The sequence below is a fragment of the Meleagris gallopavo genome, chromosome 4 (assembly GCF_905368555.1).
Source record: "Meleagris gallopavo chromosome 4, MGAL_WU_HG_1.1, whole genome shotgun sequence".
NCBI lineage: Eukaryota > Metazoa > Chordata > Aves > Galliformes > Phasianidae > Meleagris > Meleagris gallopavo.
In genome coordinates this window covers 38419144-38431607 of record NC_139407.1, presented here as the reverse complement: position 1 = coordinate 38431607, position 12464 = coordinate 38419144, and the positions used below count along the sequence as shown (strand labels likewise).

Here is a 12464-nt window from a genome sequence, read left to right as displayed (position 1 = left end):
AATGACAAGTCTCACAGCTCTCATTCAATCATAGCCAAGTCTAAAAGTTTCCAACAGACATAATGATCACAGTGCACAGTACTGAACACTGGCAATAGTGGGCACTCAGTATTTGTACACAGCTGCTCTGAGAATCCTCTAAGTCCAGGCTTTGCTCCGAGCTTTTAAACTAGCATACAGCCATGGCACATAAGAACAGGTCTGGCACCAGGAATGACATATGTGCTTAAGGCTTTAATAAAGGTGCTGGCTTCAGCCCTGCTCAGCCACATGGGAAGAAGCAGCTTCTGGAATACGCTGTCAGGACATTGGTAGTACACAAACTTAGCTGAAACAAAAATCCTCAGAATACGTTGAATGATGCGTTGTCTTTTGTTTGTCAGTATAAAATATCAATTATAAAATGGCTAGAGTCCTGCTCCAACTCCATAACATTATTCTTTCATCAAAAAAATCTATCTGCTGTTTAATGGGTCTGCCACCACAAGTGCCCAAGTGATACTTTTTTTTAACCATGTACACACAGCAAAGTAAATGTTGATCCAAACAATTTCTGCTACCATAAAAATCTTGTTTTACTGTTTTCCGTATAAGCAGCAGATAGTACAGCCAAATATCTAAAAATTTAATAAGGCAGATGCCTAATGTTTGGCACTGATTCAGTACTTTTAAGTAGATTTAACACAGAATTAACTCAGCAGAGAGAAGAAATTGTCTTCCAAACTGTAATGATATTTATTGATACACTAAGTAAGTGTGAACAAATATTGACTTCCTTTTGGAGTTTCTCCCTCAGTTCAAATAACTTTTTAAAATGAAAAAAATTACACAACAAAATAGTACATAACTCTCATGTTGGAAGTTGGAATTTTACGAGGTTTCACTGACTTAATGACTTGCTAGTAAATAGTGAAATATTTATATACCACCCTCCACAGGCCTGGCGCTGCAGCCCATCTGTGCAGAGTTTCATAGGTGTGAAGGGAATGTCTTACATGAGAGAAGGCTTTCTATGAGCATACATTTATATGTAAGTAGCTGCTGTTTGCCAGTTTGGATTTCCAACTCAGAATGCCATGATTACAAATTCTTTTTCAACCCTGAACATACTCTCACAGACTAAATTCCATGCTGACCTCCACAGATCTTGGCCATTGTTGACGATGCCAAGAGTTTATGAAGGAAGAATGTTACACTCATCCCAGAAACACATTCTTTAAAATGGAATCTGCCATATCCAGCCAAAATAGTTTTATCAATTTTCAGAAAGCAATGTTTAAACAAAACAAACACACCTAAACCTGACCTAGGCTTGCCTCAGAATCTACTTAAAGTTAAAACACTTCCATTTGTTCTTAATAACAGCACACACCAACAAAATAATAGTAATTGCATGAGTTTTCACTTTTCATTCTATTTTGAGTGACGTTTTTCAAGTAGAAAATCCACTTCAGTGGATTACTGGGTCCAATAAGTAAGAAACGCTTTATGGATTTAAGTCAGTTTGAAATGCTAGATTAAACTCTAGAGATCTGGTCCCAGATCTGTGTGCTGTTATGAACAGATAGAGGATTCAATTTTGTTATCAGGCAAAAACTATACACAGAAAGAGCCATCCCCTGCCACATGCAACTTCAGTCTTTGAGACAACCACTAACAGCCAGCAAATCTATGACAATATTGAGCAAATAATTCATCCGGTGCTCACTGCATGTGAGCAACACGAATAACAGCAGGAACCTGCAACCATGGATCAAGACACTGCTCTCTATTTCAATAAACCCAGACAGTTTTTAGTAGGGCTCATCTCTCTAATCATGTACACTTGGATGTGGGTGCCTTGGTTATGGCTTTGTTTCTTCCTGAGACACAAAGGGCGATAGCAGAAAAAGGTCAGTTTGGGCCTGGAAGGACTTCCCTTTACCTCTATTTTTCAGTGGAGGCAGCGTTGGGTGAAGATGTTTGTTACAGTAATCTTGGCCTGTGCAACATTCAATAGATCTTCTTTGGTGTGGAATAGGAGTATCCTGAAATACACAGTTTCAGAGAAAGCAAGTAATTAACTGTGTTGTAAGCAAACACACTCATTCTGACACTGCAGAAAAAGATGTAGCAGGTTTGCAGAATATTACAGATTGCCAGGATGTGTGGAATAAGGATTTGTGCCGCTGAATGTATCCAAAAAAACAAGTCATTTAAATGATTAAGAGATTAATCCCCCTCTCACATGTTTCTATTGATGCCTTAGTGCTGCAGAAGGAACCTATTGTCATTAAGAGCTCAAAACAGAGCTCTGAAAGTCTCCTGTGTGCATCACTTGGAGTTGCAGTATAAAATAAGTTAGTATATTATAAAAACTAGTTTAGCCAGAGTAATACAGGAATTGCTGAATTGCTGCGTGGACTTATTTAGTTGCTGTTGCTTCTCTCATGGAAAGCTGAGCAAAATACCTTCCACTGACTTTGAAGCAGCCTTGGCTAGAGTGGCCCTGTACTCAAGTAAAATAATTTAAGGACAACTGTAGAAGTTAAATACTCCAGAGTCATCTTCTACTGCCCAGACTCTTGCAATTCCTGCTGCAAGACTTTCTAGAGGGGTGATCATCAGACTTTCAGCATTGGAAATAAAAAAGCACATTGGAACTGCATGTAAGAAAAAGGCTGCTGAGGTCCATAAAACAACATCCTGACTAAATTTACTCTGGGACTTAAATAATTAAATTGTATTTCTCTAAATTCAAACTTCCTCTGAGCGGGGGTGTTGCTAGATGCAACACGGGTAAAAACAAAACCTTAAGTTTTTGAAAGGAACAGCTATAACATCACTGACATAAACATTCTGGGATATAAATGCAATCCCCTCAGCAACCTTCTGCCAAATGAACAGAAATTGAGCGCATGGCCATTTTAATATCTGCTGACTGCACTTCAATTGAAAGCCATCAAAATTCAAGCAATACTCAGGCAGCCAACACTTTCTTACCCGACATTGGAAGTCCGAGCCCTCTAATCCTAGACATCCTTTGGTGACCAAATGTCCACCAGAATCATCTTCTTCTATTATGGTGAAGCAGTAGCCGTCAGTGCTGAGGATTGAAAAGAACGAATCAGTACAAGGTTCTGAAGTGAAAAACATGCTGTTAAACACAGTCTTCAGCATTATTAATTGGAAGGAAAATCTGCCATTACCAAAGCAACATATTTCCTCCAGCAGCATGACAAAACATAAAGGGCTGAAACACTATTGCGCGTGTGGTAAAAGGCAGGCACACGTGCAATCTGCTGTAACAGCACAAAACAGCTGACAGCATGCCATACTCACCTATCCAAAATTTCACAGCAACAAAGCCCACTAACATCTTAATTCTCTGTAAACGCCTGCAGTCATTAATGTGTGAAGGCTTTGGAAACCTACATAAATGCAAACAGCAATGCTACAGCAGGTCTGCCCTGTGCATGGGAACAAGGCATGACTACATGCACCATGGTGGGAATATGGAGAAAGAAACATTCTTGAGATCCTCGCTGTGAAATATTATTAAGAGTGATTTGTGATTCCTGTTTTAGAGGTATTACAAACTGCAACGCTGGTGTGTGAGTCCTTGAGTTATCATCAACACTCTTCATAACTGTTTACTTGGGTTACAATCCTGAAATTATCCAAAACACTCCCATTTACACAACTGTGTCCCATGGAAGATAAGCATACTAACAGATGGCTAGATGGTGCTGGTGATAAATGTTTTTCCTTGATGAAGGTCAAATGCCTGCATGCTGCATAAAGGGGGGGAGGGTACGAAAGGGAGACTTCATTTTACTGAGATTGCTATGCATTAATTTCTAATTACTGACGGCGAGTATGTAACATAAGTGAGGAACACAAGTTGACTGATTTGGAGGAAAAGGATCCAGAAATAAAGAAAGAATTATTTAATCCAATATATTTACGTCACAAAAAAATATTCCTTTACTTTCATGGGAAAATAACATTGGTTATTACGCTCAGCAAGTATTTTTCTGAGGAGAATAAACTCAGTTAAAAAAAGGAAATAAAAAGAAAAAAGGATTAGAAAATTTAAGCACCGCAAAATTTCAGATGATTTGCTCCCAGTGGAAGGAAAGGAAGTCTAACAGAGCAGCAAGAGAAAAGAAAATAAGATGTAGGATTCAAAGGGTGTTGTTACACATGGAATAGATAAACACGATTTGTAAGTATTAGCCACAGGACAGACAGATGCTGGCTGGAAAAGAATCATGTCAAACATTTGCAGTAGCATATTTTTATATTAGTGGTGCAGGGTCTAGCCACTGTAAGCTTATTACTTCAAATAATAATCTATCACTTGTTATTGACTTCTGGATTTGAAAAGTAACCAATTGTATGTTACAAACTGCTTTCTCAGAGAAAAGAGAGCTAGGGGTTCTACTCCTCTCTGACACTGTGCATACAAGCAAGGCAAAGGAGACAGCTGTCCTTCTGGGCAACAACCACCTTGATTTCATTGCCGAAGCTTAAGATAGGAACGATAGGATTGCCAAGAAGAGAGACTGTAAGGAATCCATTAGAGTAGAATATTATATTAGATTAGATTTTATTTGTTTGCATGGTGCCTTTGATTCAAAGTAATGAGTAAGTGTAACCCAGGGGACAGAACAAAAGAATAAATTGCAATCCAGTGAAACACAAAAAAGAACTCCTCAGCTAGTAATTCACAGCGAAAACCAAAAACTCTCTGTTCACCAAAGGACAGGGGCTGAAGGAAAAGCCAAATTGTTTGCAGAAGGGAAAAAGAAGCAGGAAAAGTCAGCAATTTTATTTCATTTCTTCTGACTTGTCATGGGACTCTGATCCTTTGCTCATTTTAGAAAATTGAATTTGGGATCCTCAAGCACTTCAGTCCCTCTGAAAATTTTACTTCGGATTTAAAAAGACAAAAAATGTTACACTAGATAGAGCAAAATGTAAAAGTTATAAAGCTCCAACAATAAAGGTAAATCATGTTCTTTACAGGCAACAATAGAGTAATGAGAGAAACGCATGAGAAAACTAAAAATAGCAATGCCAACCAGAATAAATATTGATTCCAGTTGATTCTAACACTAAGAAAAAATAAAAAGTGTTCATACAATATAAGAATTCTTTGTTTTACTGCAGATTTGGGAAGGAGATAGAGGTGACACTTCTGAAAAGAACAAAGTCTTTCATTCCCACCCTTCTACCCTGAGCTTTTCTCCTGGTTCACAGGCTGTCAGATGAACTCCGCATTGCAAGGAAAGGGCACAGCATACCACTGCTGGTTTATTGACTTACCTGCCTCAAACTTTCCTTATTCTAACAAGTTAGGGACAACTTAGTTGTATATCATCTCTAATTTGATGTTTAATTTGGTGACTGCACAAATAGAAACACAAGCACACTGCTGACATATACAAAGAAACACATTCTCCACTTGCAACCAATTTGGTTTTTAATATGCGCAATTAGAATTCTGCATAATTTGACTCTGAGAATCTGAGACTGTTGTGTAAAGAAGGAATTCATCCCGATGGGTACAACCCCGTACACATCCACTAACCTCCTTCACTAAAGCATCAGCTTCTTAAGGTGCGATGCAGGAGAGCAATTGAATGCAAGTTGGATGTGATTGCTAATAAGCACAGATTTGGTATGTCGCACATTTGCCAAGAGTGAACTTTCACAGCCAAGACAAATGCCATGGAAACAGAGGGAGTTTGTAGCACAAACACTGGTAGGCAGTGATATAGAAGGTGCTGCTACAATTACAGATTACCTGAGCAAAAGAGGTGATCTTAACCAAGAGCTTTACTAAATGTCAGAAGAGAGGAACAGAGGCCAACAGTTCTGCAGCTGCTCACACAGATGTCCTTACTGGCCGACAGCCATTGGTCACAGAAGATGCAATACCTTAGCTACCAAAACTTGCCTGTTGAAGATTTCCTGTCCTGCTTTCTATATGCACTCAGACATGGCAATATATAACTTGGAAAAGCAACATCGTTCCTTCATGTGATTTGGTGCTATGACAAGCAGATGGGTTAAAAAACTTGGTGAAAAGAGTCCTTACATTTAATTCCATTTGCAATTGAGTCCATATGGGTGTTATATTTTTTTCCCCTCCTCCCCATTTTGATATCCTGGTTTTGATATCAGAAAGAACTACACCATCTTTTCATTTTCATCCTAGGGAACATGGCAAACTTCTGTGCTGTTTTTAAAAAATGATTAAAAACTGTTATTACACAATCTCCAGAAAGTGAAAGTCCATATACTTCTATAAAGATTGGATGAAATGATCTAACTCAAAAATTGGCCGGCTGACTCTCAGTTTGCATCTATTTCACCTATTTTGTCATATCATTCACTTAAGGAAGATGCCGAAGGCCAAATTCAGCAAAACAGTGTCTTTGGATATCATCCATAAAACAAAGAGCCCCCTGAATGTGCTCAGTACAGGCTAATTCTCCAGAAGAAATAACAGTGGCTGTGCATCAGGGACGTAACGTGAAACCATGTGGGAAGGAGAGCATTACACAATTGTTGAGCCAGATGCACCTTCACATTTGCACAGCTACTCCAAAGGCAATCAGAGACATACAGACGTGACAAAGCATAGAAGATGGCCCACAGGAAGACAAAGTTCCTGGCCCCACTAGTCTTTCAAATAGTGATGCTGGTCCTACCATGTTCTGCTATGTGTCATACCCTTTGGCATCACACTGAAAGCAATACGATGATGAAGAGAGTAAGATCATCAGGGTGTTCAGTGACAACTTTACTATCTTACACAGAGAGCATGGAGGGGAAGATACCCAACATATCCTAGCAGAATATCTTCCCATATATTCTATTTCCAATATACATCAATCCATCAATATTATCTCTGTATGATCTTCCCAGACATGACTCAGCCTATCAGATGTGCCGCACATTGCTCTTATCACAAATCAGACCACAGTTTTCCATGATACGTGAGTCACAATGCAGAATTCAAGACACAATGCCAGACTATCCAGGCTACATGCTAAGTATGTGAGATTTGACAAGTCTAACAGATCTAGTAGCATAAGCTTGGATATGGCAGTAGCATCAAGCATGGGTACCTCTCTGCACGTTCACCAGGTCCCTCCAGTACCTTTCACTTATGTGCAAAATCCGTTTCAGTAAATGTGAGAACTATAAAGAAGGAAACTATCAACATACAGCTACATACTTTTCTCTATTCCCTTTCCCCTTTATTTTTTCCTTTTCTTTCTTTTGTGTAAAAAATTTAAACACTGGCCAAATAATTTATTTTACTTGGTTTTAAGACTACAGTACAGTTTAATTTGCATGATGTACTCTCCTTTTTAACGGTAGGGCAACTTCAACGTGGGTACTTGCTATTTTCGAATGTTTTCTTGGTTTAAGTAAATTCAATATGCAAGGGAAATCTTAACTACTTCAACACCATAACACCAAGTAATGCAACAGGTCTCTGTACAGGGAAATTGGATCTGCATTACTGTTTAGCATAAGGCATATATTAAAAACTGATACAGGAAGCCTCTAAGCAAAACTAAGAACAAGCAGTTTCTGAAGCATGGTTCAAAAGGGTGGGATGGAGATCTGGACCTTGATTTGAGCACTCAGGGAGAAGTCATCTGCTGAGCCATATATGGGACATAAGGCTGAAGGGGAAAAGAAGAAAAGAGTGGAGCTTGCAAGGGTTGTTCACTATTGATTTTACCCATCAAAACAGACTTATTTGCCTCCTGTGCAGCCCTGTGTAAAGGCTTACATTAAAAAATAAAATTAAGCTAACATGCGACATCTCATCTAATCAGCTCCCTGATTAGGAAGTGTTTAATTTTACACTAAAAATTGAAAGTGACTAAAAGAAAAGGTGTTTGAACTCAGTGCTTCGGCCCACTGTTAAATCCTCTACATATCAAATTACATAGAAAATTCAATCCCATTATCCAGAGAACATGAAAATGAAAATAAAATCAGTCAGGTGAATTATCACCCCTGGTAATGCTGAAAAAGCAACTTAATTATTTTATTGCATTAGATAACCAATGCTACCTTAAGACACAGTTGGGCAGAAACCATAAGAAATTAAATTCTATCACCCTGATTCCTAAAACTGTCAGCATTTATTTATGAATGTAAAGAGAATGCAACTGAGAACCTAATCAGCTCTGCCTTTATTGCAATCCCATTACACTGATAGCCAATTAAATCTAACAATACTTTTAAAAATATGCAACTAATTTTGACTAGACACAACTGCCCACACACTCATTTTGCCCATACAAAACTTAAAATGAAACCGTAAAATGAGGTCCTGGTTGTTTCAAAGCAGCTCTGAGCTTCTTTATTGAAAGCCTTTTATGGACTGCACAGATGTTCAAAAGAATGAAGTTCCAACACACCACAGGTTAGCACGCCCTTTACAAGCAAAGAACCATGAAACTTTTACAAAGACCTTAATCATCAGGGCCTCAAGTACACTAATGAGCTTTAATTACCTGAGTGGTACCCTCACACCACCCAACCACACATTCTGCCGAGAAGCTCTGCTTGACCTCAGTCTTAAGCACTACATCCCTTCCAAGCTATGATGAGAGAGTGCCTACCTCTACTTCCCTCTCCTGCTGCTCCAGCCTGGAACTAGCTGGCCCCTTGGCACAGCTATCAGTAGACCTAGATCTGCCAGTTGTGTTTAGGTACACTGAGGGGGACAGGGTGTTAGTGGGTAAGGTAACAGCTAGGGTATCACCCTCTGCTCCTGGTTTGGTCTACCACACACAGCAGTATCCTTTCACCACTCCCCACTACTGACTCTTGATGAAATGTCCTTCTAATGAGTCTTTCAAAACTTAATGTGCTCATAGATTGATCCATTTTAAAGAACGCTCTTCAAGCTAGAGCTATTGATTTGTTGTTGATAAAATAATGTGCACTTGCAGCTGTGGGTATCATTGATAGTTTCCTAGAGGACTATTGCACGTAAGTTGAAAAAATACAGAGAAAGGTTAATTCTGTGTAGAAACACGGAAGGCTGGTCAAAGACCTGACACGGACGTGGCTTAAGAATATTTATTTCAAATTTAAAAACAATACAATTACAGAGAGAACTTTAAATGGCCACCAGATGTCCTCACTTTTACATAAACATTCAGGCTACTAGTTATCTGCTCAGTATGTGTGTCCTGATAGATAAATATTTGTGGTAGCAGACCAAAAACTTCAGCAGGGATTGCAGACTGCTATTTATAAGAGATTTCTATTAGCGACTGTGGTGGAACTGCCTCTTTTATTCCAGGGCTTCTAATTTAGCCACAGTTGGAACTGCTTTTCCACTGAACTCTGGGAGCCCTCCTTGCTCCTGGGCACACAAAAAGCTCCTCTGCTCTCGTGGAAGCCTCAGTAGTAACAGTGCATGATGCTCTGAATCAATGTAGCTCAGAGCCCTGCAGACTCCAGTACAGCTCAAATCTTAACAGACTGACAGAGATGCCAACAGGGTTCAATTCTTATCAAATATTGAAAGCTTTTAGTGACTATATCTGAGGGAAGATGATAATTAATGCAATAACTTTTAATCTGGAACAGTTTATTTATTCTTCAGACAAACAAAGCACAATCAATAATATTTGAATTTCAATACGGTGTAATTTTCTTTAGAGTGAAGTTAAATGAAAATTCCTGAGTGCTTTCAAACTGTGCCAATAGTCGTTCAGGCTAGCACGAAGCATGACAGTTACAGGCTGACTAGTAGAAATATCTCAAAGCATGGGGAAACTCATAATTCCTGCTCACCTGACTGGGCTTGGCCAAATCTTTTGAAAGCCAGATACTGGAATGTTAGGCTTAGAACTTCCTTGTCACTGTAAGGTCCCTTTTCACTTTTCATCCTTAATTCCAGCTAAGCATAAGGAATTTAAGAAGCAAAAGATTGACACAGTTAAGCAGGTGCAGAGAAGACAAGGCATGTTGTATGCTTTGTTGTCCTTTGACCTCACTGCAGCTCTCATATCAAGGTAAGGAGAGCTATGGCCACGATCACTATCCTGAAAAAGATTACTGCTGATAAACCACAAAGGTAGGGTATTTAATTTCAAATAATCTACATTTTTAATTTAAAATTTCTCTAAACTCTTCAGCCACTATATTGTTGTTCATTGGGCAAATTGGATAGTGCTCAGGTAACAGCACAGGATGGGAAAAAGTGGATAAAATATGCAACAGTGTACCCAAAGTTGGAGTATAAATCATTCAATGAGTCAGTTTCTTAACATGGGTCCTCTTGTGCTTCACAGTTAATGGATTCAAGTCTTCTGCATCTTTCCTGTTGATGCATGCAAGGCAGTACGTGTGAAAGCAATGGCTCTTGATGGGCAGGAACAGGAAAACTGATTTCAGAGGGAATTTTTATAGCTTTTTTTAAATGGACTGCCACTTGAGAACAGTTAGGTCTGATTTCTAGCTATATATGGGTTTGAAGAAAGAAGTTGAAAGGGGGAAGTAGTATTTACAGCTGTCATCAAAAACTGTGATACACCTCAGTGTGAAACTGCAGGCTGAACTGAACCAAGTCAAGCTACAGAACAACACTCATAAAATCCCAAGAAACAGCAATTTCTCTTTAACAACATTGGGTTTTTCCTCGTCTATCTTCTTAACGTGCTGCCTGGAAGATCTAGCCAGCACTGACACAGCGTTAGACAGGCTCACCTCAAACATAACTGCATACACAACTGGCTCATCCAGGTGGGCTCGTATCTGTGTCCTGCTTTGATGCTTCCTGCAGTTGCACAACTCCAGTAGTCTAGAGCAGGCAGTATCTCCAGTATTTTACTAGTTTTTAAGTAAGCAGAATAAAAAGTTGATATTCATGTGAAGCCAATGAAGAGTTCACCCCTACATGGTTGCAAATACAAACTGTGCATTCATCTCAAGCCAAGAGGGGTGTTAGATCAGCACCCTAATTCAGCAGCAATAGTTCATGTGTTTGCTGCAGGAGCACCCTGTGGAAAGAGTCAGATTGGGGGAAGAGCAGTGTGCTTCCACTGCAGGTACCACTGGTCCACTCTGCTGTATCAGGCAGTGCCAGTGCTGAGCCTCCAAGGCACAGCAGGATATGTCCACCTTAGGGGGTTAGGACCTCTGGGAAAAAGCAGAATCCAACCCAAATAAGTTTACAGTACTCTAACCAGTGCCTGCCGAAAGACCATAAGAGTACAGTTACCATAAAAAAAAGTATTTAACACTTCACCTCAAGAGAAGAAGACTTCTACCATGAAACAAGATGTCTTATCAACCTACAAAACACTTCTGTAAAAACACATACAAAAGAGTAGGTTTCTTATGATAAATGGTGCTTTATGAAGATTGATTATAAATTTATGAGCATTTATAGACACTTCAATATATTTCCAGTAAGTCTCCTCTCATCAATCACATACACCCTTTAAAAACAAACTACTACATTCAGAATATATCATATATAAAAAGAATTAATATAAGTATTTATCTAAAACTTGAAATATGTAAATACTATAACAAGAAAATACAGATGTGTAGCTGACTCTAGGTAAAAAAAAAAAAAAAACAGCTGATTTCTAAACAACTCCTTTAGCGATTACTGCTCAAACAAGAACTAACACCCAACTTGAGACTGCAGAACCATCACAAACAGGTTTTCTTATGTTTTACCACGAACCTGCAGGTGCTGTTGACTGAGTCCTCAGGACAATGGTGGTGGCACTGACATGACAGCTTCTTCTGTGGAGGGGCAGGTGCTGTCCCCTCACCATCTTCTTTTCTGCTCTCCATGCTCAACTTGCTGGAGCTTAGCAAGGGCATCTTGTCCAGGAAACTAGCAAGAAATCAAGGAAGAGGAAAAAATATTTAGGCAGGGTTGCAAGACATGAAATGGAGGCTTTAAAGTATTCCTTCTCATCAAAATTTGAGTTATTTGAACCGTTATTTGCTACAGAAGAATTTTCTTTAGAAGTCTGTGGTGTTTGAGGCTCCCTGAGCCTCAGTGGCCTTAGATTAAAGGTGCTGATGTTCAAGTTCAGCTGCTGCCAGTGTTGCAAATAAGAGATATGCTGGGCTTTACATACTGTGCAGTGCAGCTTTTCTTCTATTGCATTACATAGCTCAGATCCTTGATTGCACCTTTGCACTTTGTTTCTTCTTTTACTTGGCACACATCTTCATCCACTGAACTCTGTAACACTGACTGGGATTTACAGCTCTGAAGACAGAACATGTATAATTCGGAAAAGATCTAACAAAGTGATGCTCTCTCAAGTTCAACAGAACTTTCTGTCACTGAACAGTATAAAGGCTACTTATAAAAATTTTCCTTGTTTTTCCATATGTTTTTCCAAAATACTGTAAACAAAGTAAAATGCAAGAATGCACCCTAAAATGAACAGAAATACATGGAG

At 39.1% G+C, this 12464-nt stretch overlaps 1 protein-coding gene across 18 annotated transcripts in view; it reads right to left on the bottom strand.

Moving 5' to 3' along the window:
- The window catches only part of BMPR1B (bone morphogenetic protein receptor type 1B), a 237409-nt gene that overhangs the window by 20584 nt on the left and 204361 nt on the right, over positions 1 to 12464 (bottom strand). For all 18 annotated transcript variants that reach the window (XM_085222936.1, XM_085222927.1, XM_019614786.3 and 15 more), the window contains 3 exons: positions 11729 to 11884; positions 2983 to 3085; positions 1925 to 2027 (listed from right to left, as the gene is read on the bottom strand). In XM_085222936.1, the coding sequence (XP_085079062.1) occupies positions 1925 to 2027; positions 2983 to 3085; positions 11729 to 11871 (349 nt within the window). In that variant the 5' untranslated portion in view covers positions 11872 to 11884. The remainder of the gene's footprint in view (positions 1 to 1924; positions 2028 to 2982; positions 3086 to 11728; positions 11885 to 12464) is intronic.